We start from the raw sequence: 25,659 nt of genomic DNA, 5'->3' as shown, positions 1-25,659 counted from the left end.
AACCCGAGCTTTGAAACAACAGGAGTTGTTCTTGATAGGACAAACCTTGTGGCTGCTGTACGAACAGCCGTCCCGCCGCGACTTCAAGCCCTCCCTGCCTTCTGTCCCCTCTGCAACCTTTCTCAGGCGCAGACGCAGGCGGAGCGAGCGCAGCAGTTTCGGGGTTCGGGACTCCGGGCGCTGCGTGGGGCGATTCCCAACATCCTCGGCTCAGCCCAGGGCGCAGCTCCCAGCCGGCGGGGTTGGAGGGGCGGTGTGAGGGCGGTGCGGAACTGGGAGCTTCCGGACCGCCCCCCCCACCAGCCCCCCCGCCCCACTAGCTGGGCGGAGCCGCGCCGCTCTCCGGCCTTGGGGCTGGCGGCCGCGCTGAGTCCTGTGTGCTCCTGCGAGGTCAGTCTTCCTCCCGCCGAACCGGGCGCGCGCGGCCGCGATGAGCTGGGAGTTGCTACTGTGGCTGCTGGCGCTGTGCGCGCTCGTCGCGCTCGTGGTGCAGCTGCTGCGCTTCCTGCGGGCCGATGGCGACCTGACTCTGCTGTGGGCCGAGTGGCAGGGGCGACGCCCAGGTGAGGCCCCGCAGCCGCGCCACCCGTGGGGGGATGCCGGGCTCCGTGCGGCCGTGCCCGGTGTCGCCGCATCCCTCCGGCTGGCGTGGAGCTTCCCCGCCTTTCCTTGGGGCTGCCTGTGGGGGAGGAAAAAGCCGTGGCCAACGAGGCGGTCCTGTCCCTTTGTCTCTCGCGGGGGTCAGCGAGGTCTTGCCCGCTTGGCGAACGAGGAGGGCGCCGGAATGGGCGGAGCGCCCTCGGGACCCGAAATTCTTACCCGGGCTCCCAGGGGGTCTGCTGCTGCGTCCACGGAGTCCACCACTTTGACGAGCAGTGCCGGTCCCCTGAGTTTGTAAAGGAGCCAGCCTCCTTTTGATAACCGGAGCCCGGTTCATCTCCTTCCTCAAATTGTCGCGAGTGGTGAAGTAAAGTGAGTGTCCGGACTTACCCCCCTACGCACGTACTGGGATGAAAGTATCACCCCGGAAAGAACTGGATTTTGCCCGGGGCGAGATCATCGCTGGCATCCTGAGGGGCATTCTGCCTCTCCCACTTTCATCTGTACCCTGGTTAGAATTTGGTGGTTGTTTCCTAAACACATTCTTTGTGCGCAAGCGATGTGACACGACCTCTAGCCTTTACAGCGACTCTTGCAAAGTAGGCGTTATTAATCTGAGGTACCCGGAGCTAGGCGTTGGATCTGTGAGCGCTAGGGGAAGTGGGGTTTGCCTGGACCTAGTTTCCTGTGTGTGCATACCCAAAACACATGTGAGGAAGTTTACTCTTCTTTCCAAGCGGTCCTGGGAGGGCAGGGCAGCGATATGGCTCCCAAGGGTGTCAAAACTGGTTCCTGAGGATTAAAGTCTTAGATGGTACAGTGCTTTGTGTTCCTCTAAAGCTCAGCCCTACCGCACAAAGTCTTATTCCTTAATATTTCATTTGTCTCGTTGCATTTTCTTGGGGATAACATCTGGAGTGCTGACATTATTGAGTTGGTGGAAATACACCTATGCAGGGTCAACGCTACAAAACGGTGTCAAAGAGGTGCTTGTGATTGTCAGACCTCTGGATGAGTCCTTCTCTTGTCCGATGGCTGCCCTCTGCTTTGTGGATATTTCCATTTGATCCTGAGTGCTTTTGTGTTAATTTTGATTTAGGATTACCTAAAAATAGTTTTTTTAATTTAATTCTGCAAAAGTTATCTGATCCATTAGTTATGTAAAGTGCTGAAGAGGAAGAATGTTGCCAATGCCTGAATGAATAATTAACAGCTGGTTAAAGTTATTATCACATATCAAGCAAAAATTAAAAGTTGACCAAAAATAGTTTTTTGGAAATTCATTTAATCTTTTCAGTGTTTCACTTTAGTTGGAAAAATAATTTTGAAGGATTTTAAGATACATTTAGTTACATTGCTATTATTATGAACTTTTAGAATAGGGTAACTTGCATGCTAATGGCTTTTAAATTTTAATTTAACTTTGTTTTTAAATTTAGTCATTCTTTTTAAAAAATTTTTTAAAAGATTTTATTTAATTATTTGACAGACAAAGATCACAAGTAGGCAGAGAGGCAGGCAGAGAGAGAGGAGGAAGCAGGCTCCCTGCTGAGCAGAGCCCCCCCCCCCCCCATGCGGGGCTCCATCCCAGGACCCTGGGATCATGACCTGAGCCGAAGGCAGAGGCTTTAACCCACTGCGCCACCCAGGCGCCCCAAATTTAGTCATTCTTAAACCTGTGTTGACTGTAGAGTAAGGTTTCGAGAACTCTTTGTTTATGTATAAAGTACAGAACACATAAATGGGGGTACAGTATATCTGGTGTTAAAAATTTGAGGGAGTTTTTAGGGAAAAAAAAAACACTAGAAAGTATACTGTGGGTTGGGAGTGTGATAATAAAACAAAGTTAAAGGCACATGGAGTTACACTCAGGTCCCCATCAGATTCCCAGAACGATTTAGACTGAAAAGATAGGCAGACTCTATTAAGGTAAAAAAAATATAGATACATAGATAGATATACAATAGATAGGTTTGTAAATAAGTAAATCCTCCTTGTCTTCTCCATTGGTTTATTATTTTGTCACCTTAGAAAATAGACAATATACTCACATGCTACAAAAGTTAACAACACAAAAGGATATATGATTAAAAGCTGCCCCCAACCACCAAGTATGCTTCTCTGAAGTCAACCAACTTTTCCCATCTTTTATGTATCCTTCTAGAGAAATTCTCCATGTTTCCAAGGGTGTATCTCCCATGGTGAAATTGAAGGGTGACTATAGATACTGCACAGAGATCCAGAAAAATCCATGGCACAAGTCCAGAGTAGGAAATCTCCAGCAGCAGCAGTAGCAGCAGCACACCAGAGGAAAATTCAAGTTTTAGTTGGCAGTAACCACCATGTGAGTGGTGTCTCAAATGACTGCCAAAAAAGATTTGGCAGGTGTGGGAGGCATGTAGTGTGTGAAGCAAAACAAGGCAGTCCACAGTAGGTATCTTCTGAATGGCTGCTTGTGTTATGCCTGAGTTTTTGTGTCCGAGAGACCACCAAGGAGCCAACACCGATGCAATCGCACGAGGGTTTATTTGGCAAGCTTAAGCTTGGACCCAAGTGTACCCCGACACAGCGGAGCAGGGACTTGGACCCCGAACTGGATTACAGTCAGAGTTTTTAAAGGCAGATTAGGGGTGGCACCCCTACTCGGATTGAGCCACAACTGTTGGCTCAGCAGTAGGTGAGGACAAAGAAGATGTTCAGAAGGGCTGTCAGGGTAAAGAAGACTGTCAGGATATTGGAGGCCTGGTTATTATCAAGTCAAGGCCATTTCCCCCTTTAATGAGGCACTAACATGACGACAATTGGGAGTTTCCTGGTGGAATGTCACATTCCTCCTATCAAGTGTTCTTGTTAGTGAGGTTTAGGTTTAACTTTATTTCCATTTTCTTCTGCCTCAGCCTCCTTCAGTTTTATAAGTAACTAAATTACTTATCTCTGGAAGTTGGGCTATTGATAAGATAGCTTCTTTATTGTAAATCTCTAGGATATTTATAAACCAAGGGAGACTCCTGTCTTGCAGGATTGTGGTCTCTGCTAGTTAACTATTTGTTTTTCTTTTAGGGCAGCCAGGGGTGCCTGAGGAATGTCACACATATTACTGAGGGGAGTGGGTGGAGAGGGGTGCAAGGTGCCAGCTTTTGCTTTGTCAAGATGGCTGTACTTACGTCAGGGCTAGACTCGAGGTGGGTACAGCCTTGTTTTTCTTGGCCTCCACACTTGTATGTGTCAAGGCCTCTGTGCTAGACCCTGGGACACCCTGGTGGCCAAGCAAGCCATTGCCCGGACCTCATGGGAGTCCTGGATCCTTCTCTGGCCAGTTCTGTTCAATAGGAACATTGCCCAGCTAGAGTTTGTACAAAGGGGTGTGAGCCAAGTAGTGAAGAAACCTGAAGCCATGTCATCTGAGGGAAGGTCACAGATATTGGAGGTGTTTATTTACCCTAAGAGAAGCAAGAGATGAGAGGATTTAGGGAAGACACGTAAGCTATCTTCAGATACACAAGGGACTGTCAATATGTGAGCCAGGCGTGATTTATTTTTTCTGTTAATACAAGCAGAGCTGTTGCCAACTGATACGGAGCTGCAGAAGTTAAAGGTAGATCACAATATAAGAAAGAATCCTTGACTCCTTGAATGATCAGACTAGTCCAAGGAAGGAGGGGGTGCTTTGGAGAGAACTAGCTTCCACATCCTTTGAGGGAATTAAATAGACGTTAGTCAACAGCTTGAGGAGAGAATTCTCAAACTGGATTGGGGCTGGAACTCTTGTGAAGTTTCCTTCTAACTCTGAGAATCTGCTTTTAGAGACTCTGTAGGGGAGGCCTTTGTGTCTGTTAGATTCTCTGGAACTGGGAAACAAAAGTTGGTGCTAAATACACAAGTTTTCTTCTCCAGGCTGGGCCAGAACTCTAGGTATCCTGAGGTAAGCAAGACCCTAATGGTTTTCATTATTTGTTTCAAGTCATATTTGCTTAGTGGTGTAAACAGGAAGAAATTTTTGTGAGCTGTATGCCAGTTAGTAAATAGTTAGTTTTATTTACTCTCTAGTTTGAGTATTGCAGAATTTTGGAATAATGAGAGGTCAGTCTGAATGTACATTCTGTTCTTCCTGAAGGAGTCCTCTGTTGTGCATTTCCATAGAAGTCCATCGTATGACAGGAAGGCATTGTCGCCTAGACATAGTATTTGGGATGTTTCCAGCCTTGATTCAGATACTTACGTGAAACCTCTTTCCTGAAGACAAGTTTTATTTTCTTGAACATCTAAGAAACAGTTGAGTTTTATAGGATTGATCATATTAAAATGTGGGCACCACTGGTCAGGGTGTGGCTTTGGAGCTAGATGTACCTGAGCTTATATCCCAGCTCTGCTGGAGTGGGGTGCTTACTCCACAGTTACTGATGTAGTTCTTTCTCTATTCCAGTGTCTGTGCTAGGCGCTGAATAGTGAACAAGGCAGACAGGGTCCCAGCCTTAAGGGAATTTGCAGTCTAGTGGGGTAATGTCTGTAATCCTGTTTCTTTTCCTTGTTTATAAAATTAAGATAATTCTTACTTCATAAGTTTCTTGTGAGGGTTCTAATAAGGTAATGTGTTTAAGCATGTAGGAAGTAATAAGAAGTATTAAACCTTTATAGTTAAGAACCCCCTTATCCCTGGCTGGAGAAATTAGAGTATGCATATTATTGGGTGAATATTCTGTGTGTTGCTGCTGTAGAGTCTATTTGTTAAACACTTTTAGCAATGAGTAGTTAACATTTTACTAAGCACTGAGTATGTGTCAGACTCTGCTCTGGATATTTATTTTAACTCATTTTTTTCTCAACAATGCTATGAGGGAGATTTTACTAATCCAGTTTTCCAGTTGTGGAACATTAAGGCACCAAGCTTTCACAGCAGGGCGTTTCCTTGCTGTGTGTGGTGGAGCCAGGATCTGAACCCTGGAAGTCTCCAGAGCTTGTAATATGTTACTAGACAGGTTTTAGCATGGTCTGACTAAAACAGTAAACTGATTTCCCAATTTTATTTTTTATGATCTCAAATCAGAAGTGTGTGTGGTGGGGCGCCTGGGCGGCTCAATCATTATGTGTCTGCCTTTGGCTCAGGTGCTGATCCCAGCATCCTGGGATCCAGGCCCACATGGGGCTCCCTGCTCAGCAGGAAGCCTTCTTTTCCCTCTCCTGCTTCCCCTGCTTGTATTCCCTCTCTCACTATCTCTCTCCCTCTCTCTGTCAAATAAATAAAAATCTTTAAAAAAAAAAAAAAAGAAGTGTGATTCCTTGTTTATTTTGTTTTTTACTTATTTGAGAGAGAGAGAGCAAGCAGGAACAGGGGGAGTGCCAGAGCAACAAGCTGACTGCCCACAGAGTGGGGAGGCCCAATGCGGGGCTTGATCCCAGGATCCTGGGGATCATGACCTGAGCCAAAGGCAGACACTTAATTGACTGTGCCAACAGACGTCCCTGTATTCATGCCTTTTAAAAAAAAAAAAATTAGGTAGGAGGGGTTTCTGAGGATATTAAATTAAAAACTTTTAAAATCACTTTATTGAGGTACGATTAGCATGTAAAAAACGGTACATATTTAATGTATACAACTCAGTGAGTTTGAGGTAAGCGTATACCTGTGAGATCATCACCAGTATCAAGGCCGTAAATAGAGGATATTTAAACTTTTAAACCCCACATATTATTGTCTTCATATTTAGTGGTATTGTTTATGACTATCTTTTTTATGGGTGTAATCCACAGCCCATTTCCTGCTCACTGCCCACGTTTTTCTCCCTAGAATGGGAGCTGACCGACATGGTGATATGGGTGACTGGAGCGTCGAGTGGGATCGGTGAGGAGCTGGCTTACCAGCTGTCTAAACTGGGAGTGTCCCTTGTGCTGTCCGCCAGAAGAGTGCAGGAGCTGGAAAGGGTGAAGAGAAAGTGCCTTGGTGAGTAAACATAAAATGGCAGCAGTGCTTCCTAGAAGTAAACCAGAATCCGAATTCAAATACAATTCTGAGAATTTTAAGAGTTGAGTGGGATTTTCCCAGGCAGTCTCCTCTGGTTCCAAATGCTTCCAATACTCAGATTCAAATCTTCTTCATGAGCTGCCCTTGCCTTTTTCTTCTCTTTTCCTGACACCTTTCTAGTTCACTTTTTTTTTTTTTAAGCCTTATTTCTAGCTAGTTGACATACAGTATAATATTCGTGTCAGGTGTACAGTGTACTGATTCAGCACTTCCATACATCTCCAGGTGCTCATCAAAGTGAGTCACTCCTTAATCCCATAACCTATTTAAACCCCTCCCCTCAGCCACCTCTCCTCTGGTAACCATCAGTTTGTTCTCTAGAGTTAGGAGTCTGTTTCCTGGGTTGTCTCTCACTCTTTTACCACTTTGCTTGTTTATTCTGCTTCTTAAATTCCACGAATAAGTGAAATCATGTGGTATTTGTCTTTCTCTGACTAACTTATCTACTGACATTCTACTTTCTACTTCTTAGCTCCATCCATGTCTCTGCAAATAGCAAGATTTCATTCTTTTTTTTTATGGCTGAGTAGTATTTCATTGTATATACACACCACGACTTCTTGGTGCATTCATCAATCGGTGGACACTTGGGCCACATCCATATCTTGGCTATTGTACATAATGCTGCCATAACATAGGGGTGCATGTATCCCTTTGAATTAGTGTTTTTGTATTCTTTGGGTAGGTACCCAGTAGTGCAATTACTGGATTGAAGATAGTTCTATTTTTTAGTTTTTGAGGAAGCTTCATGCTGTCTTCCACAGTGGCTGGACCACTTTGCATTTTGACCAACAGTACATCAGTGTCTTTCTCTCCACATCCTCACCAACATGTGTTGTTTGTTGTGCTTTTGGTTTTAGCCATTCTGACAGGTGAGAGGTGACATCTCATTATAGTTTTGATTTGCATTTCCCTCATGATAAGTGATGATGAGCATCTTTTCATGTGTCTGTGGGCTATCTGAATATTTTCTGTGGAGAAATGTCTGTTCATTTTTTTCTGCTCATTTTTTTAAAGGTTTTTATTTGAATTCCAGTTAGTTAACATGCAATGTATTATTAGTCTCAGGTGTACAGTTCACTGATTCAGCACCTGGAGCTCATCGTGAGTTTGCGCTCCTTACTCCCCATCACCTATTCAGCTCACCTCCCCCCTCTTTGCCCCCCTCCCACCTCACCTCGAGGAGCCATCAGTTTGTTCTCTATAGTTGAGTCCGCTTCTTGGTTTGCCTCTCTTTCTTTTTTCTTTATAGTTGTTTCTTTTGTTTCTTAGTGCTCGCTTTTGCAGTATACATACTAAAATAGTTTTGTTTCTTAAATTCCACATATGAGTGAAATCATGTGCTATTTGTCTCTCTCTGACTGACTGACTAACTTCGCTCAGCATAATATTCTAGCTCCATCCTTGTCATTGCAAATTATGTCTACTTACAAATTGGGTTGTTCATTTTGGGGGAGTTGAGTTTTTGTAAGTTGTTTATATGTTTTGGATACTAGGCTTTCACTGGATATGTCATTTGCAAATATCTTCTCCCATTCAGTAGGTTGCCTTTTAGTTTTGTTGATGGCTTCCTTGGTTGTACAGAAGCTTTTTATTTTGATGTAGGCCCAATAGCTTTTGTTTCCCTTGCCGCAAGAGACATAGCTAGGAGGAAGTTGCCGTAGTTAATGTCAAAGAAGTTACTGCCAGTGTTCCCTTCTAGGATTTTCGTTTGTTTGTCTTTTTAAGTAGGCTGCAATCCCAGCCTGGAGCCCAGCATGGGGCTTAAACATAAGTGACCCTGAGATCAAGACCTGAGCGGATATCAAAAGTAGGATACTTAGCCGACTGAGCCACCCATGCACCTCTCCCTTCTTTTGATGGTTTCCTGTCTCACATTTAGGTCTTTAATCCATTTTGAATTTATTTTTGTGTATGCTGTAAGAAGGTGGTCCAGGTTTCATTCTTTCACATGTTGCTGTCCAGTTCTCCCCACACCATTTGTTGAAGAGTCTTTTTCCCATTGGGTAGTCTTTCCTGCTTTGTAAAAGATTTAATTGGCCATATCATTGTGGGCTTATTTCTGGATTTTCTATTCTGTTTCACTGATCTATGTGTGCCTTTCTACGTTTCTTTTGCACTGACCCTTGCTATTAGGGAGTGACCACCAATTCCTTCAAATGCTGGTGGGTTTTCAGTGACCACATACCTTTTTATTTTTGTCTTAGAGAAAGAACAGTTTGATTGTTATGTACGGCATACATGTATGTAACCACAGAAATTTAATTAGAAAGGATCCTTCATTTTGCTAAAATGTCAGCTATTAAAGTCATATGGGATGCTATAAGATTTTTGTTATAAAAATGAAAGAGCAAAAAAAAAAAAGGAAAGAATAGGAATTGAATAGGTTTTAAAATGCAGCTTGAGATCATATTCATATTCATAAATTGAGCAACCATGTTAATTTTTTATTTTTGGGGGCCTGGGTTTGGTATAGTTATAGTCACATGAAAGCAGTCTCAAGTTATAAAGTGATTATTTCTCATGGGGCATTTAGTCCCTAAAATGAGATAATTTTGAATTTTCAGGCAGACCATTCTTTTGGTTATCTGTCTACCTGTTGTTCTTTAAACATTAACCACCCAAAAAAGGGGAGTCAACAGACAGGTCCGCAAGGCCTCTTTCCCAGTGTTGCTATCAGAGGCCTCTTGGGTTTTGCGCAGCGACACTCCCATGGTAGCTGTTCCTCCAGCTGTTGAGACTGGCAAGTCCTGTACTGGCAGAAGCAAACCATGTCCGCATTTCTTGGCTGGAGGGAGGCTGGTTGTTTTCCTTTCTTCTGTCCGATCACTGGTGCAAGCATTTCCATTTCTCTTAAATAGTTCATGTTTCACAGTTTAGACTTTCCCATAAATCCTTTCTACCCCTTTTATTTCCTCTCCTTGCTTGTTTTTCTAATTGGCATTACTTATTGCATTTCTTTTTCTTTTTTCTTTTTTAAGATCTTATTTATTTGAGAGAGAGATCACAAGTAGGCAGAGAGGCAGGCAGAGAGAGAAGGGGAAGATGCAGGGCCTGATCCCAGGACCTTGAGACCATGACCTGAGCCAAAGGCAGAGGCTTAACCCACTGAGCCACCCAGGCGCCCCACTTGTTGTATATCAATATTAGGGCCTTATTCTTTTGATGAGTAGCCACGGAAAGGGCCAATCTAGCTCCATCTGTTTCTTGATTGGGTATTTCAGGATTGTGCCCTGTTCCTTGTTTGCTTCCTGGAATCCTTTTCTCTGGAAGGAAGTGCCTATGTGTCATGTGAGTGGGGAACTCTGAAGGCCTAAATTGTTTTTCTTTTTCATGTGTGTAAAGGGCAGCTATACTTTGTTCACCTATCATAAGACAAATGTACCTCTGTAGTTCTAAAGAAATAGCTCTAAAATTTCTGCTTTTTTTTTTTTTTTTTGCTTGTAGCTTAATCTTGATTTCTTTTAGAGCATGTTCCAATGTTAGACTGTATATATTCATGTTGAGGAGAGCCACTCTACTTCCTGGGGACCCAGCTAGGTTTTTGTTTAATAAGATGTTGTCTCAGGGGACACCTGGGTGGCTCAGTGGGTTAAGCCACTGCCTTCGGCTCAGGTCATGATCTCAGGGTCCTGAGATCGAGTCCTGCAACGGGCTCTCTGCTTAGCAGGGAGCCTGCTCCCCGCCCCCCCCATCTGCCTTTCTGCCTACTTGTGATCTCTCTCTGTCAAATAAATAAATAAAACTTAAAAAAAAAAAAAAAGATGTTGCCTCGGGGCAGGTGGTTGGCTCAGCAGTTAAAGCCTCTGCCCTCAGCTCAGGTCATGATCCCAGGGGATGGAGCCCCACATCAGGCTCTCTGTTTGGCAGGGAGCCTGCTTCCCTCTCTCTCTCTCTCTCCCTGCCTCTCTGCCTCCTTGTGATCTCTGTCTGTCAAATAAATAAATAAAATCTTAAAAAAAAATGTTTTAAAAAAAAAAGATGTTGCCTCATTACCACCAGTCCTCTCGGTCACTGAGAGAAATTCTTCCACAAAGCCGCCAGAAATGAGTTTGTTGCCAAGTCGAATTGTAGGGTGGGTGTTAAACCTAATGCAAGTAGTGAGAAGCCTGATTGAACTCTCATGACTTCGGTACTAATTCTTAAATGTGTTTATCTAGAGAATGGCAATTTAAAAGAAAAAGATATACTCATTTTGCCACTTGACCTGACTGACAGAAGTTCCCATGAAGCGGCCACCAAAGTGGTTCTCCAGGAGTTTGGTAAAGTAAGGAGCCATTTTGAATCAACAAGTCTTGCTTTGACACAGATATGAAAGAGATTCCCATCTTTGTGCTATACTGAAAGGGCTTTAGGTAAATGGGTCCCTGTGCCCATGAGTCTCTTATACTCACAGTCTTGGCTTTATGTAATTTGTACTTTCCATACCTTAATAAGTACTAATTCCTTGATGTAAACAAAAGAAAGTAAAAATTCACTGTGCCTTTTATTTTTGTGGTATTTATAAAAAGTCACTTATGATGGGAAATTATTTCCATAGGTGAATTCTGGTTTTATTTTCTCTCTTTCTTGCTGACTTTTGGAAATTCACCATTCCACTGATTTTTTTTCAAGTTAATGATACAACAGACTATCCCTAAGAACTGCATCAATCCATTTACAGGTCATCCCCAAAGTGCCTTTTTCTGATTTTATTTAACTAGATCGACATTCTGGTCAACAATGCTGGAAGATCCCAGCGTTCTTTGGGTGTGGACACCAGCCTGGATGTCTTCAAAGAGCTAATAGAACTTAACTACTTAGGGACAGTGTCCTTGACATTGTGTGTTCTGCCTCACATGATCGAGAGGAAGCAAGGAAAGATTGTTACCGTGAATAGCCTCCTGGGTATCATATCTGCACCCCTTTCTACTGGATACTGTGCCAGCAAACATGCTCTGCGGGTAAGGCTGCTCTGATGGTACTGATCTAAATATGTATATGGGAGATATGGCCATTTCTGCAAGAGGTTATGGGAACTGGGCAGTGATGTAAGGAAAGAGCAAGAATGACCCATGGAGACTTCTGTTAGAGGACATATCCAGAAGATGCTGAAAAGGACTTGAATCTCACAGGCATCTTCCTAATTCAGCAAACACGTATCAAGTATCTATACTGTGCTATGCCATGCACTACAACATGGAGATATAAAGAAATGGTCCCTACCCTCAAGAAGTGTTTAGTCTTGTCAGCCTGTCACCCTTATCTTCATCTTTACCAGATCTTTGTGGCAAATTTGGGATCTACACCTCATTTCTTCCACACACACTTGAGGTTGTATTTGTCATTCTCATTTTTGTGGCTTCTTTTTCTTTCCCCATTGTAGTGGGCATTTATTTTCTCTGATCTAACTATATGTGCATGTCAGAAATAGGAGCTCCCCACTGGATGAGTAGCCCTGGGCTTCATATCCTTACTAGGACTAGGCTTGAATCTGCTGACCATGGCTTCACTGAAAGAAAAGCTAGTCATGGCAGAGGCTAGGAGAAAAGCTTGACTTGGGTTGCTTAAGTTCCTGGATGTAAATATTGGAAAGACATGAAGTTTTCATGTTGGCTTCAGGATAGATAATGAAAACATATTATTAAACTGTAACATGGAACAAATTAGATCCTAAGGCCAATAGGAGACACATAATTTATAATTAATGTTGTTGAGGGCCATTGTAAGTAGCATGTTACACTGTTGGAATAATGAGATACAACGGCTGAATGGTCCTCGCAGTTTCATGAAGATCTGAAGCTTGTTCTTGAGGGAACCCTCTTTCCACTGCAGAGAGTGGACAGTTGCAGAGTGGTGAACCGGTGACCACACTGCCCACATCCCCATATTTGGTGCTGGGTTAGTAGTCACTTCTTGCAGAGCCATTGGGCAAGTCTCAGGCAGGCAGATAAGGGAAGGCAGTCAACTTTCTCATGACATGCAGAGTGCTTTCAGTGAAACACAGCCTGGCCTGCCCTCCAGGACTCACTGTGGTGCTGCTGGATTTGATCGTCGGCTACAACATGGCAGGTTGAGACTCTATAGTTAGTTAAACCAGTAGCTGAGCCCTGGGACCAGGAAGCACTTTTCTAAGAATGTTTTTCCTTTCTTGATTCCCAGCAAGCTCTAAAGTGAATTTGTTTATCATTGCAAAGTTTATACTCTGTACCAGACGTGATTGCAGACAAGGGGCTGCATTAGCATCTGACATGTTGGCTTTCGTGGTGTCCTCATCCTTTTTTGCTACACAGAGGCGAAAGGTTAAGGGTATGCAAGTTCTTGAATTTACAAAAAGCCTTTTTTCCTGTCCGTTTGAGGTAGACACTTTATTAATCTCTGACTCAGGAGCCCTACCTGCCCCTGTTGATTGGTGGTCAGCATTGGAAGCTGGTAACTGGTTAATGGTGGACATTAAAAGAACACATTCTGAGTTAGCTGTTTAGTCTCTTCAGTTGTTAACTCAGCTTATACCTATGCAGTCTTGGAACATTTCCTAATTTAGAAAAGAGATAAGGGGAAGTAGATATTTACTCCCTATTCGGTTTAGAAATAGCCAGTATCTTTAAATCTATAGAGTCTAGCTTGTGTTTACAAAAGCCATCAAGTAAGCACACATACTATTTTTTAACCAGCCACGTACTCTCTTGCTAACCCTAAAAGCAAATGTCTGCTGAAATGAATTGTCTGTTAAAATAGTAATATACATAGAAAATGTTGAATTCTTCTTCCTCTTTGATAATTTCTCTTAGGTATTACTAACCCCTCTCTCTCCTTCTTGTGCCAGCACTGGCACTTTAGACCACGTTGAGGGATAAAAGTGGCCCAACCTCAGTGATTCTCAGTGGAGAACACACACCTCTTTGGGAGTGGGGAGCTGGGGATGGTCTGAGCAGGGTATGTCAGAATAACCTCCAGGGATGGTTTTCCACTTGTCCAGCATGTACCATAAAAAATCACTGATGCCATGAGCCACCACTGCCAAGAGGGGCGAACCATTACTACCAGAAGGTGACAATGCCTGAACATGCCTGTCCTATATTGCTCCCAGTCTTACACTTAAAGTTACTTAGTAAGGTTGCCCAATTATATTTCACATCTTTTAGTAGGCATTTCAAAGCGTATTTTGATAATTGTCCCCCATAAAAAGTTAAAAGAAAAGTAATTTCATGCTAATAGCAAATATGAGATAGGTGTATTTAATTTTATTTGCCTTTTTTTTTTTTTTTCGTATTAGGGTTTTTTTAACTGCCTCCGAGCTGAACTTGCTACATACCCAGGTATAGTTGTATCTAACATTTGTCCAGGACCTGTGCAATCAAATATTGTGAAGAATTCCCTAGTTGGAGATGTCCAAAAGGTAAAAATGCCTCAGAGAATAATTTAAATGATTTAGTGGTTATATATTGATATTGTATCACTATGTCTCAGGGCTTAGAATTTTTCTGACATGTTAGACTAACATGTTACCATGTTATGAATGATTTACAATACTTAACCTTATGGCACCTGGAACACTGTTAAGGTTAGCTGATGGTGCTTTGGCATTAAGTTTTAATAAAGGCTAAAGAAACTGAGAAGATAACTGCTTATAAATAATCCACTGTTATGTGGGCTGTCAATATTCTTAAAGCCTAGCTTCTGTCAATTCATAAGTCATAGTGACATTGAAAGGTTCTGTCTGGCTGAATTGTAGTACATGAAATCTTCTGGGATTTTCAAGAGGGGCAATGGCGAAGGAGCTTAGGAAAAGCTTTGCCAAACTGAGGTAATTTTAGGTTAGCTTCACCTGTGCTAAGCACAGGCCTGTGCTTCCCTCAGATCATGAATTACACATAGTGTTACCCAGTGGAAGGCAAATGTCCTGTGAAGAATTCAGTCTCACTCAATCATACAAAATCCAACAAAAGACCGTGAAATTTTTCTTCTTTTCAATGAAGGTCGATTTCTGCTGAGACATAAATCTATTTCTGCATGTATGTAAAAGTTTACAGATACCATTTATATCTTCACATTTTCTGTGGAGGCTCTAGGGTAGAATAGAATGAGTGTGCTCTTCTAGGAATGAGGTGATTTGGACTGTAGAAATGGTTACTGCTAATGGTCTGTGGGAGCACAGCTGAGTCACTACCTCTCTGGGCCTCAGTTTATTTGTAGAATGGTAGGGGGTTAACTAGATGAGCAGTACCAGATTTGTTCACTACCAGAAACTGCGTTTATCCTCTTCCTCCATTTTATCCCCATGGTGTCCATGTCTCTTGCTAAGTGGATTAGTAATTTGTTTAAAAACTTTTATTGCTAAAATGACATATAGTAATCAGTAGATACATTAAAGGTGATCTAAGGAAAAGCAAAGAACCTTCATCTTTTGTTGAGCCTGCACCATCTTATCTGGTAAGTATATGATTTCTCTTAGGCTTTTGGATATATTACAAATAGCTTATAGACACCCATTAGTAGCTATGGGTACTGCAAATGGGCATGAGTCCCACTGAAAGAGTCACTCCACTAGATGACCTCTATGTCCTTTCTAGCTTAAAAGTTCTGTGAAATATCTTGGATAAATACTCAGCATTCACTTAATTTCCTTTTGTTAACATTTTCTTAGACCATAGGCGTTGATACTGACCAGTCCCACAAGATGGCGACCAGTCGTTGTGTGCGGCTGATGTTAATCAGCATGGCCAATGACTTGAAAGAAGTTTGGATCACGGATCAGCCTTTTTTATTAATAACATATTTGTGGCAGTATATGCCTACCTGGGCCTGGTGGCTAACCAACAAATTAGGGAAGAAAAGGATTGAGAACTTTAAGAATGGTTTGGTAAGACCCATTTATACACTTTTTTCTTCTTTTTTAAGATTTTATTTATTTATTTGACACAGAGAGAGAGAGACAGTGAGAGAGAGGGAACACAAGCAGGGGGAGTGGGAGAGGGAGAAGCAGGCTTCACGTTGAGCAGGGAGCCTGACACGGGGCTCCATCCCAGGACCCTGGGATCATGGCCCAAGCCGAAGGCAGACACTTAACGACTGAGCCACCCAAGCACTCCTACCGCTTAATACAGATCAGTCTTGTAGGAAAGTATGAATTTTCCAGTGTTTGAAAACTTTTCTTACTGACCCTCCATCCACCTCATGATATATATAAAAGACATAAAAAGAATTGTGTCCCCTGTGCATTTCTGTTGGTTTACTATAAATTACTACTGGTCTTAGAGAAAGAGGTTTCTTCAAGGTAAAATCAAATCAAAGATTGACATTCTGTCTTCTACACTTCCTGACCAGTGCATGGGTCAAAATATTCTTTCTCTACTGCTTTCCACAAGTTCCTACCTGGTATGGGTTTCTTGGGTTGATACCTGGCCTTCCCTCCCACTTCTCCCCAGGATGAAGTATACCTCAGCCCGTGCTTAACTCTGTCAAAGCTCTTACCGCACTGTTAAAACATATGCACTCTCTCTGTGTAGTGCTGGTTCCTTTGGCCTCATTCTGGAAGCACTGTGAATATGTGATGTGTGCCAAAATGTCTATGTCTGAGAAAAATACGGTGATTATTCATTCTTTTGGCACTCATTCTTAAAGAAAAGTGAGGAATATTATGGGCTATTTCTGAGAAAATTGTGACCATCACAAGGGTTTAATGTATAAAGATCACAGAAAATGTAATGAGTTAAGCCAAAAATTATAGATATGATAATGGAAAGAAAAGCCATTTCTGTGGATGGTTTCTATCATAAAATATGTTTTCAAAGACTGTTTCTTCTAGAAGTAAGTTAGCAGGGTTTGATATATATAGAGAATTATTCAGTGGAAGCATACCATATGTATCATTATGTAATCTACTACTATTTAAGCGATCCACAATTTGTTAGGCACTTAATTTGTTCCCAGTTTTTGCAGGACAGTGAACATGAATTAGTGAAAAAAGTAAACAACCAAAATGCTTAAAGAGACTTAAGGGTTATAAAACTTCCTTGATGCATTAAACAAGTTCCAAGCTGGAAAAATCCTGAAGGCCATTCATTGGCTACCAAGTTGTAATGTGGACAATTTATAGTGTTTTGGTAATGTTGGGATGTAGGGTGGGATTGTTCCAAAGGTAGAGGTTCATCAAAGATTTACATCTGACTTTTTTTTTTTTTTTTAAAGATTTTATTTATTTATTTGACAGACAGAGATCACAAGTAGGCAGAGAGGCAGGCAGAGAGAGAGAGAGAGAGAGAGAGAGGGAAGCAGGCTTCCTGCGGAGCAGGGAGCCCGATGCGGGGCTCGATCCCAGGACCCTGAGATCATGACCCGAGCCGAAGGCAGCAGCCCAAACCACTGAGCCACCCAGGCGCCCCTACATCTGACTTTTGAACTCGGAGGACAACTGGTAGAATGGTATTGTGCCCAGTGATGGATGAGAACTGAGAAAGAAAGGGCTTCACGCTGGGAGGTGACATATAACGTCCTGTTTGAACATGGAGCCTCATACCCAGGCTCCCTGGGTAGAAATCCCAGCTCTATCCTGTGACCTCATCCCTCAATCTCAGGCAAGTTCTTCTCTGTCCGTCAGTCTTCCCATCAGCAAAATGGAGATTAATGATGCACTTAGTCATAGGATTGTCATAGGGAGTGAGTGAGTAAGTACATGGAAAGCTCTTAAAACATGTCTTGGAGTGTTATGCTTGTTAAGTATTAGCTCTTAATGCTTTTGTTTTGATGGTAGCAGGATATTTAGCTAATCGATAAAGATGAAAGAGTTCAGCGACAGGGTAGGGAGAGAATACATTGTAAAAGTGATTGGATTCACGAGAAGAGGGGACCAGGGGCGAGAGCTCTGTTCAGTGCCACTATAGCAGTTGTGCTTTTTGGAATGTCCACAATAACATTATTTTGTCTTGTTTATAGATTATCTAACTGTAAAATAGACAGTACTCAGTAAATCAAGCATTTGATTAAATCAAGTCCTTTCTAAAATGATGGCTTTTCTCTTCCTACCACTAACTTTAATATATTATTACATTGTCTTTTTTTTTAAAAAATAGGTTTTATTTATTTATTTGAGAGAAAGTGTGAGCAGAGGGGAGGGGCAGAGGGAGAGGGAGAAAGAGAGTCCTCACTGACATGGGCTCAATCCCACAACCCGAGATCATGATCTGAGCCAAAGGCAGATGTTTAAGCAACCAAGCTACCTGGGAGCCCCTGCTTACTTCATGGTCTTATCGTTAATCACTTTTTTTTAAAAAAAGATTTTATTTACTTATTTGACAGAGAGAAATCACAAGTAGACGGAGAGGCAGGCAGAGAGAGAGAGAGGGAAGCAGGCTCCCTGCTGAGCAGAGAGCCCAATGCGGGACTCGATCCCAGGACCCTGAGATCCATGACCTGAGCTGAAGGCAGCGGCTTAACCCACTGAGCCACCCAGGCGCCTGTTAATCACTTTTTTTTTTTTTTTTTTTTTAAAGATTTTATTTATTTATTTGACAGAGAGAAACCACAAGTAGATGGAGAGGCAGGCAGAGAGAGAGAGAGAGGGAAGCAGGCTCCCCGCTGAGCAGAGAGCCCGACGCGGGACCCGATCCCAGGACCCTGAGATCATGACCTGAGCCGAAGGCAGCGGCTTAACCCACTGAGCCACCCAGGCGCCCTGTTAATCACTTTTTTAATGATAAACTGCATATCCTTTCATTTCCCAAGGATATTTCTGAAATAAAATCCCTCCTTCTTTACACGAAATCATATCAACTAAAGAAAAAAATTGTTCCTCACTTTTTTTTTTTTTAAGACTTTATTTATTTATTTGAGAGAGATACAGTGAGAGAGAGCATGAGCAAGGAGAAGGTTGGAGGGAGAAGCAGACTCCCCATGGAGCTGGGAGCCTGATGCGGGACTTGATCCTGGGACTCCGGGATCATAACCTGAGCCGAAGGCAGTTGTCCAACCAACTGAGCCACCAGGCGTCCCTGTTCCTCACTTCTTTAATTCAAGTTTTCTCCCTGTTTTTTCCCCATTATTTTCTATATTATATATATAAATAAATATATATATCCATCTACTTATTGAAATTTGCTTATAAAGCATCTATGTTAAGATAATGCCAATATAGCTTATCCCAAACTAAATGTACTTATTGATAATACTTGAATTTATTTCTGTTGCTAGGAACATTATGTCTGGAACTTTGTTTTTATGAATGTACGTTATTTTTCAGGATCAAGAACAATAGCTGCATTGAATTGTGTTATTTATTATTTATTATTTTGTCTTAGTGGAAATTCTTAGAAGTGTTAAATGTACATCTTGCCCAATGAAATGTCACATCTTAAGAATTACTGAGTTGCCTTGGTTTACCTTTTTAAGCAAGATTCTAGAAGTTCACAAATCATTTTCGAGTTATCTGTCAGATACTACAATTCTAAATACCCTGGCCTATTCTTTGTATTTATTTATTTATTTTTTAAGGGTTCATTTATTTAGAGAACGAGCAAACATGAGCAAGGGGAGGGGCAGAGGGAGAGAATCTCAAGCAGACCTCTGCTGAGTGTGAAGCCCCAGAGTGGAGCTCGATCTCACAACCCTGAGATCATAACCTGAGCTGAAATCAGGAGTTGGAGGCTTAACCAACTGAGCTACCCAGTGCTCCAATTCTTTATATTTATTATAGGTATGATATGCTGGTCCAGAAGAGTAATGGTAGATATTTCAGCATTTAAGAAATGCCATGGGCAGATGCTAATATGATATTTATACCTGATAGAGGATATAATGATGCTAAATCCTACAGAGATATTTTTGTGTAGGTCTAGAATTCTGGCTATGATTTTTATTCTAATTTAAGCATTTGCTCAGGTTTTATAAGGATTCTTAACAGTGAATCATAATGCTATAGCTCCTGAAAACAGAAGGACTTTATAAAAAACAAAATAGGGTACATATAAGGAGGGTCTGATTCATGTTACTGTCACTTTGTTGCAGGATGCAGATATCTCTTACTTTAAAGCCTGGAAGACAAAACATGACTGAAGGAGGAGTACTTGTATTTTTTAAGCCACCGGAGGTAGAACTGAAAAACAGCAATCTTCTTATACACTGAAGACTAACTTACGATTTTACTTTCAGTAGATACAACTTTTCTTTCAACATGTAATAATTAATAAACTATTACCATGAATCTTGCAATAAAGATATTAACACATACTGCATTCTTGGATAAAAAAAGCATTTTTTGTATTTTTTTAATTAATTTCAGAGGTAGAGTTTAGTGATTCACCAGTTGCATATAATACCCAGTGCTCACCTCATCACATGCTCTCCTTAATGCCCATCACCCTGACCCCATTCCCCCCACCCACCTCCCCTCCAGCAAAAAAAGCATTTCGAAATAACTCTAGCATATATACGTAAGATCTAGTTTAGTAGAATGCTAACCCAAGAATTATAGTAAACATAAATGTATGGAATAGTACACAAAGCAGAGTATGGAGAAATGAGATAATAAAGAAGTATCTGAAATGGACCTGTCTCTAAGGTACTCACACTCTTAGAAGAGCTAACAGGTACAGACGACTACAATTTGAAGCAGCAAACAGGGCTCATAGGAGCCATCATCAAGCCTCTGCCATATGCACTTTGCTGTACTGAAGTGCTTTGTATGAGTTAGTTCATTTATTCCTCATAACAACCCACTAAGGTATGTGGTATTATCCTTCTTTATAGAGGAAGAAATAGATGCTCGAAGCAAGTAGGTATTACTCTCCCCTCAGGTGGCTATCCTTACGAAAAGGGGAAGATGACAGAGGTAGACCATGGGGTACAGCAGCAATGGAATAAAGAGGGTGTAGTATGGGGATAAAATAAAATACACAAGAGTGCTCTTGTACAACCAGTGATGAAAATGGGCATTATGACTAATTGATTACACTGCACCCGGGGTAGAAATAAGACGAATTAATGGAACAATTCTAGAATGCTACAAAATAATATTGTCATATAGCATGATATAGACTGTAAGCATAAATAACTCAGAAAAGGGAGAGATTTGAATATAGAATAGTGCGACTTGAATATGATAACCACTACACTATAGAAACCCCTCTGTAGCATAGAGAATAGTGTGGAAGTCATTTGTGGAGAAGACGATTTGCAAGATCTTTGCAAGATTTCAAGATGAGCCTTGAAAGGGTGGAATTCAGACAAAGGTTTCAAGAGATTGGAGTACAGGTCGGTTTTTATTTGTCATGAAGTCTACAGACCTTGTCATTGTGCTTGCCAATGTTTAGGGTTTGTTGAGAATATGCCAGCCTTCCAGAATGTCATGAATGAAAACTCAGAGACTGAAATTAGCATGGTATGAGGATGAAGGAAAAATGAGAGTTGAGTTTGCTCAATTACTCCAGCCAATCAAGGGTAGAAGAGGCATAAATAAATTAAAATGACTTTAAAAATTCATCTGTATGGTATTCTTCTATGGCATGTACAATTATATACTTTATTATGTATAAACCCTTTCTTTTTTGATCTTTTTTGTGAGCAACCCAAGATGGAAAAGCAGCTTTTTGTCGAAGTTCATTTTGTCAAAAATAGTCAAGGACTGTGAAACCAAGTGTTCACATACTGACTTTTTAAAAAGTTTATTATTTTGCCCTGACCTCTCATTTCCTAACCATTATCTTAAATGGCCCTTGAAGATGGGAAGGAAACGGTGTACTCATTCCATCAATGCTGAAAGGCAGATATGGGGTTGTGCAAGGGGACAGCTGGTGAGCTGGTTAGCACAGTTACCAGTAGAAGCTATGGCTTTAGATTTAGTCTGCTCGTGCTCGCTTCGGCAGCACATATACTAAAATTGGAACGATAGATTTAGTCTGCTCAACTACTGGGTGCACCAGTAAGTCTCGTGAGACCTCACTCACAATCAGTTATTCAGAGGCTAAATAACATATCCTACCAAACAAATATCCCATTATTTTAACATCTATTATTATTTTTAACACTGAAGTGTAGTTGATGTACTGTGGGCTGCACATATGTAAAGTATTCAATTTTATATGTTTTGACATACATGGCCACACTTGTGAAATCACTGCACAACCAAGGCAGCAAATATATTCATCAGCCCCAAAAGTTCTTTTGTGCCCTTTGTAATTATTTCCCCTGCCTATCCCACCCCAGGTAACCAATGATGTGCTTTCTGTTACTATAGATTTGTTTGCATTTTCTACAGTTTATATAAATAACAGTTTATACACAGCTACTGTTGGTGGGAATGTAAAATGGTACATACAACTAATTTGAAAAAGTTTCACAGTTTCTTAAAATTTAAACCTACACCTACCCTATGCTCTAGCCATTCTAGTCCTAGGTATGTTCCCAAGAAAAATGAAAACATATGTTCATACAAGGACTTGTAAATGAATGTTCATAAAAGCTTTTACATAATAGTACCACACTGTAAAAAACCCAAATTCCACAACATGAATGAAATAAACTGTAGAATAGTCCATATAATGGGAGTACTACTCAGCAACAAAAAGGAATGATCCATTGATACATGCAACAACATGGATGAATCTAAAAATAAACCAGAGCATCTGAGTCTAGATTTTTTTCTTTTTCAGGCCATTTTAAATTAAAAATTCAATTTCTTTAGTGATTATAATATATTGAGTTTGTCTATTTCATCATTTTTTAGTTTTGGCTGAGTTTTAGGAGTACGTGGCTTTTAAGAATTGTCTAAGTTATCAAATTTATGAATATAAATTACATTCAGAGTTACTATTGTAAGATGTGAATTTAGTGCCATTGTATTATCTGTAAAGTCCCTGTTTCTGTATATTGTCTTTGTTCCTTTCTGGTCTATGTTACTTTTGGGCTTTCTTTTCATGTATAGGATCCCCTTTAGTATTTCTTGCAGGGCTGTTAAGTGATCACAAATTCTTTTAGTTTCTGTTTGTCCTAGAAGATCTCTATCTCCTTCCATTCTGAATGACATCCTAGCTGGATAAAGTATTCTTGGCTGCATGTCTTTCTCATTTAATACACTGAATATATGCCAGCCCTTTCTGGCCTGCTAGATCTCTGGATAGGTCTGCTGCCAGCCTAGTGTTTCCACCATTGTAGGTTATGAGATTTGCCTTGAGTTGCTTTCAGGATTTTCCTTTTATCTCTGAAATTTGCAAGCTTCACTATTCTATTTCGGCATGTTGGTCTATTTTTATTATTTTTGAGGGCTTTTTTGGACTCTACCTTTTGGACTTGAATACCTGCTCCCTTCACCCAAATTAGGGAAGGTCTCAGTTATGATTTGCTCAAATATACCATCTCTCCCTCTCTCTATCTTTTCTTCCCCTAGAACTCCAATAATTCTATTATTTTTTCACTTTATGGTAGTGCTGATTTCTGGTCTTTCCTCATGGGAAAGTTAGTTTTTCTTTCTTTCCTCAGCTTCCTTACTTTCCATCATCTTGTCTTCTATGTCACTGATTCTTCTGCTTCACTTACCCCAGCTGTTAGAGCATCCAATTTAGACTGCATCTCAGCTAAAACATTTTTAATTTGGACCTGATTAGATATATTTCTGCACTAAGAGTTTTTCTACTGTCTTTTATGCTTTTTTCGAGCCCAGCTAGTAACTTTATCATCATCATCCTGAGTTCCAGCTCTGATATTTTACTTATAGCTATATCAATTAGATCTGTGCCAGACACTATTACTTCTGGTTCTTTCCTTTGTTGTGAATTCCTCTTCTAGTCATTTTGGCCAGGGAAGAATGGACAAATGAGAGAACAACAACAACAACAAAAAATATCAACCAAAACCCAAGTGAAATACATAGTAGACAAATCTGAAGAGGTCAGAAACCAAAAAATTAAAGAGAAAAAATGGAGAAAAGAGAGAATATAATCTTCCAAGTGGACAAATTAGGGTGATCTACTTGGTCCTGGGTGTATTTGTTATAAGACAATAAATCCCAAAATTGTAAAGAAAGCGCTCTCTCTCTCTCTCGCTCTCTCTCTATATATATACACACACACACAAATAAATTGAATACAGGGAAAGGAAGCCAAAAATGAAGAATATATCTATAAAATGTAAAAATGAAAGTTAATAAAAAGATTAAAAAACAAAGAATTGAAATAGGAAACGAGTTGAAAAGGAAAAAAAGAAAAAAAAAAGGAAAATTTTAAACTGAAAAATAAAGGAATCATGAGAGGAAACCTCAAATTCTATATATTATTTTTGCCTAGCACTGGAGTTTTGCAGTTCTTTGTACTTGGTAAGGTTGGTGTTCCCCTGATGTACCAGCAGGTCCTCTGGGGGAGAGGTCCACTGCACTGATTTTCAGGTGTCTTTGCCTAGAAGGAGTTGCACCACCCCTTCCCAGGGGGCAGAGCTCAGTACAAGCTGCTTTGGGTTGTTCTATGTGGCTTTTTTTCCCTGAAGGCTTACTACACTGCTTTAGAGGATGAATATAAAAATGGAAGCACCCAATCTCCAGTGCTGGAGCTGAAAGATCAACTCCTCCCCAACTCCCACCCCCAGTAAACCCTCAGGGAAAAATCAATCTGTACTTTTGTGTATACCAAACTCTGCAGACTTCTGCAGCATGTGCTTGTGCCATTCCTCCAGTAGGAGGGAGGAAGGCGGAGGGTTACCGCATTTCTGTCCTTTGCAGGGCTCCTGCATGGACTGTGGTGGCCAGATTGTTCCCTGGTTCGTGGTTTATGGCAAACTGAGCTGAGAACCCCCTCCCAGGCTCACTGACTATAGCCAGTTTCTCCACTCTGATGCTTGGGGCTCTGCTGGCACAGGTATCCCCATTCTTTCTGTGACCGTAGGGTTCTGTGACTGTGAGACCACACAAGCCTCACCCACGATTCTGTCCTGCTTTGCCACCTGAGTGCCTTTCAGGCAGGAATGTCTCTTGGAGGAGATTTCTAAAAGTTCCATTTTGTGTTCTGGGGCTATATCACTTTCTAGTAGCTGGTCTATGGGGCTCCCTTGCCCACTCCCCCATCCCACCATTTACCTTATGATATATCCCCTTTGATTCACTGCTCTGTACCTCCTACCTTGTGAAAAGTGGCTGCCTTTCTATGTGTAGAATTCCACCAATTCTTTTCTTACATTTCAGGTTGGGTTTGACCTGAATTTCAACCATATTAAATGTCAAAACAAAACAGCACACAAATAATCCAATCAAGAAATGGGCAGAGGACATGAACAGACATTTCTGCAAAGAAGACATCCAGATGGCCAACAGACACATGAAAAAGTGCTCCATATCACTCAGCATCAGGGAAACACAAATCAAAACCACAATGAGATATCACCTCACACCAGTCAGAATGGCTAAAATCAACAAGTCAGGAAATGACAGATGTTGGCGAGGATGCGGAGAAAGGGGAACCCTCCTACACTGTTGGTGGGAATGCAAGCTGGTGCAGCCACTCTGGAAAACAGCATGGAGGTTCCTCAAAATGTTGAAAATAGAACAGCCCTATGACCCAGCAATTGCACTACTGGGTATTTACCCTAAAGACACAAACGTAGTGATCCAAAGGGGCACATGCACCCGAATGTTTATAGCAGCAATGTCCACAATAGCCAAACTATGGAAAGAACCTAGATGTCCATCAACAGATGAATGGATCAAGAAGATGTGGTATATATACACAATGGAATACTATGCAGCCATCAAAAGAAATGAAATCTTGCCATTTGCGACAATGTGGATGGAACTAGAGCGTATCATGCTTAGCGAAATAAGTCAAGCGGAGAAAGACAACTATCATATGATCTCTCTGATATGAGGAAGTGGTATGCAACATGGGGGCTTAAGTGGGTAGGAGAAGAATCAATGAAACAAGATGGGATTGGGAGGGAGACAAACCATAAGTGACTCTTAATCTCACAAAACAAACTGAGGGTTGCTGGGGGGAGGGGGTTTGCGTGAAGGGGGGTGGGATTATGGACATTGGGGAGAGTATGTGCTTTGGTGAGTGCTGTGAAGTGTGTAAACCTGGCGATTCATA

General features: G+C 41.4%; 1 protein-coding gene across 2 annotated transcripts; it reads left to right on the top strand.

The window, feature by feature from the left end:
* Positions 1-310: 310 nt before the first annotated feature.
* On the top strand, positions 311-25,561 carry DHRS7 (dehydrogenase/reductase 7). 2 transcript variants are annotated; one of them, XM_059182241.1, is made up of 8 exons: positions 311-563; positions 6,386-6,538; positions 10,780-10,886; positions 11,323-11,562; positions 13,875-13,997; positions 15,246-15,461; positions 19,601-19,682; positions 24,759-25,561. In XM_059182241.1, the coding sequence occupies exons 1-7, from the start codon at positions 431-433 to the stop codon at positions 19,646-19,648; spliced, it is 1,020 nt and encodes a 339-aa protein (XP_059038224.1). In that variant the 5' UTR covers positions 311-430; the 3' UTR covers positions 19,649-19,682; positions 24,759-25,561. The 2 variants fall into 2 exon arrangements, with proteins under 2 accessions (XP_059038224.1, XP_059038223.1); XM_059182240.1 differs by lacking the exon at positions 24,759-25,561 and having other exon boundaries at positions 19,601-19,827.
* Positions 25,562-25,659: the final 98 nt, after the last annotated feature.

This window comes from Mustela lutreola, chromosome 7, assembly GCF_030435805.1.
Source record: "Mustela lutreola isolate mMusLut2 chromosome 7, mMusLut2.pri, whole genome shotgun sequence".
NCBI classification, from domain to species: domain Eukaryota; kingdom Metazoa; phylum Chordata; class Mammalia; order Carnivora; family Mustelidae; genus Mustela; species Mustela lutreola.
The sequence above is the reverse complement of the archived record's forward strand: the minus strand, read 5'-3'. Positions and strand labels throughout refer to the sequence as shown.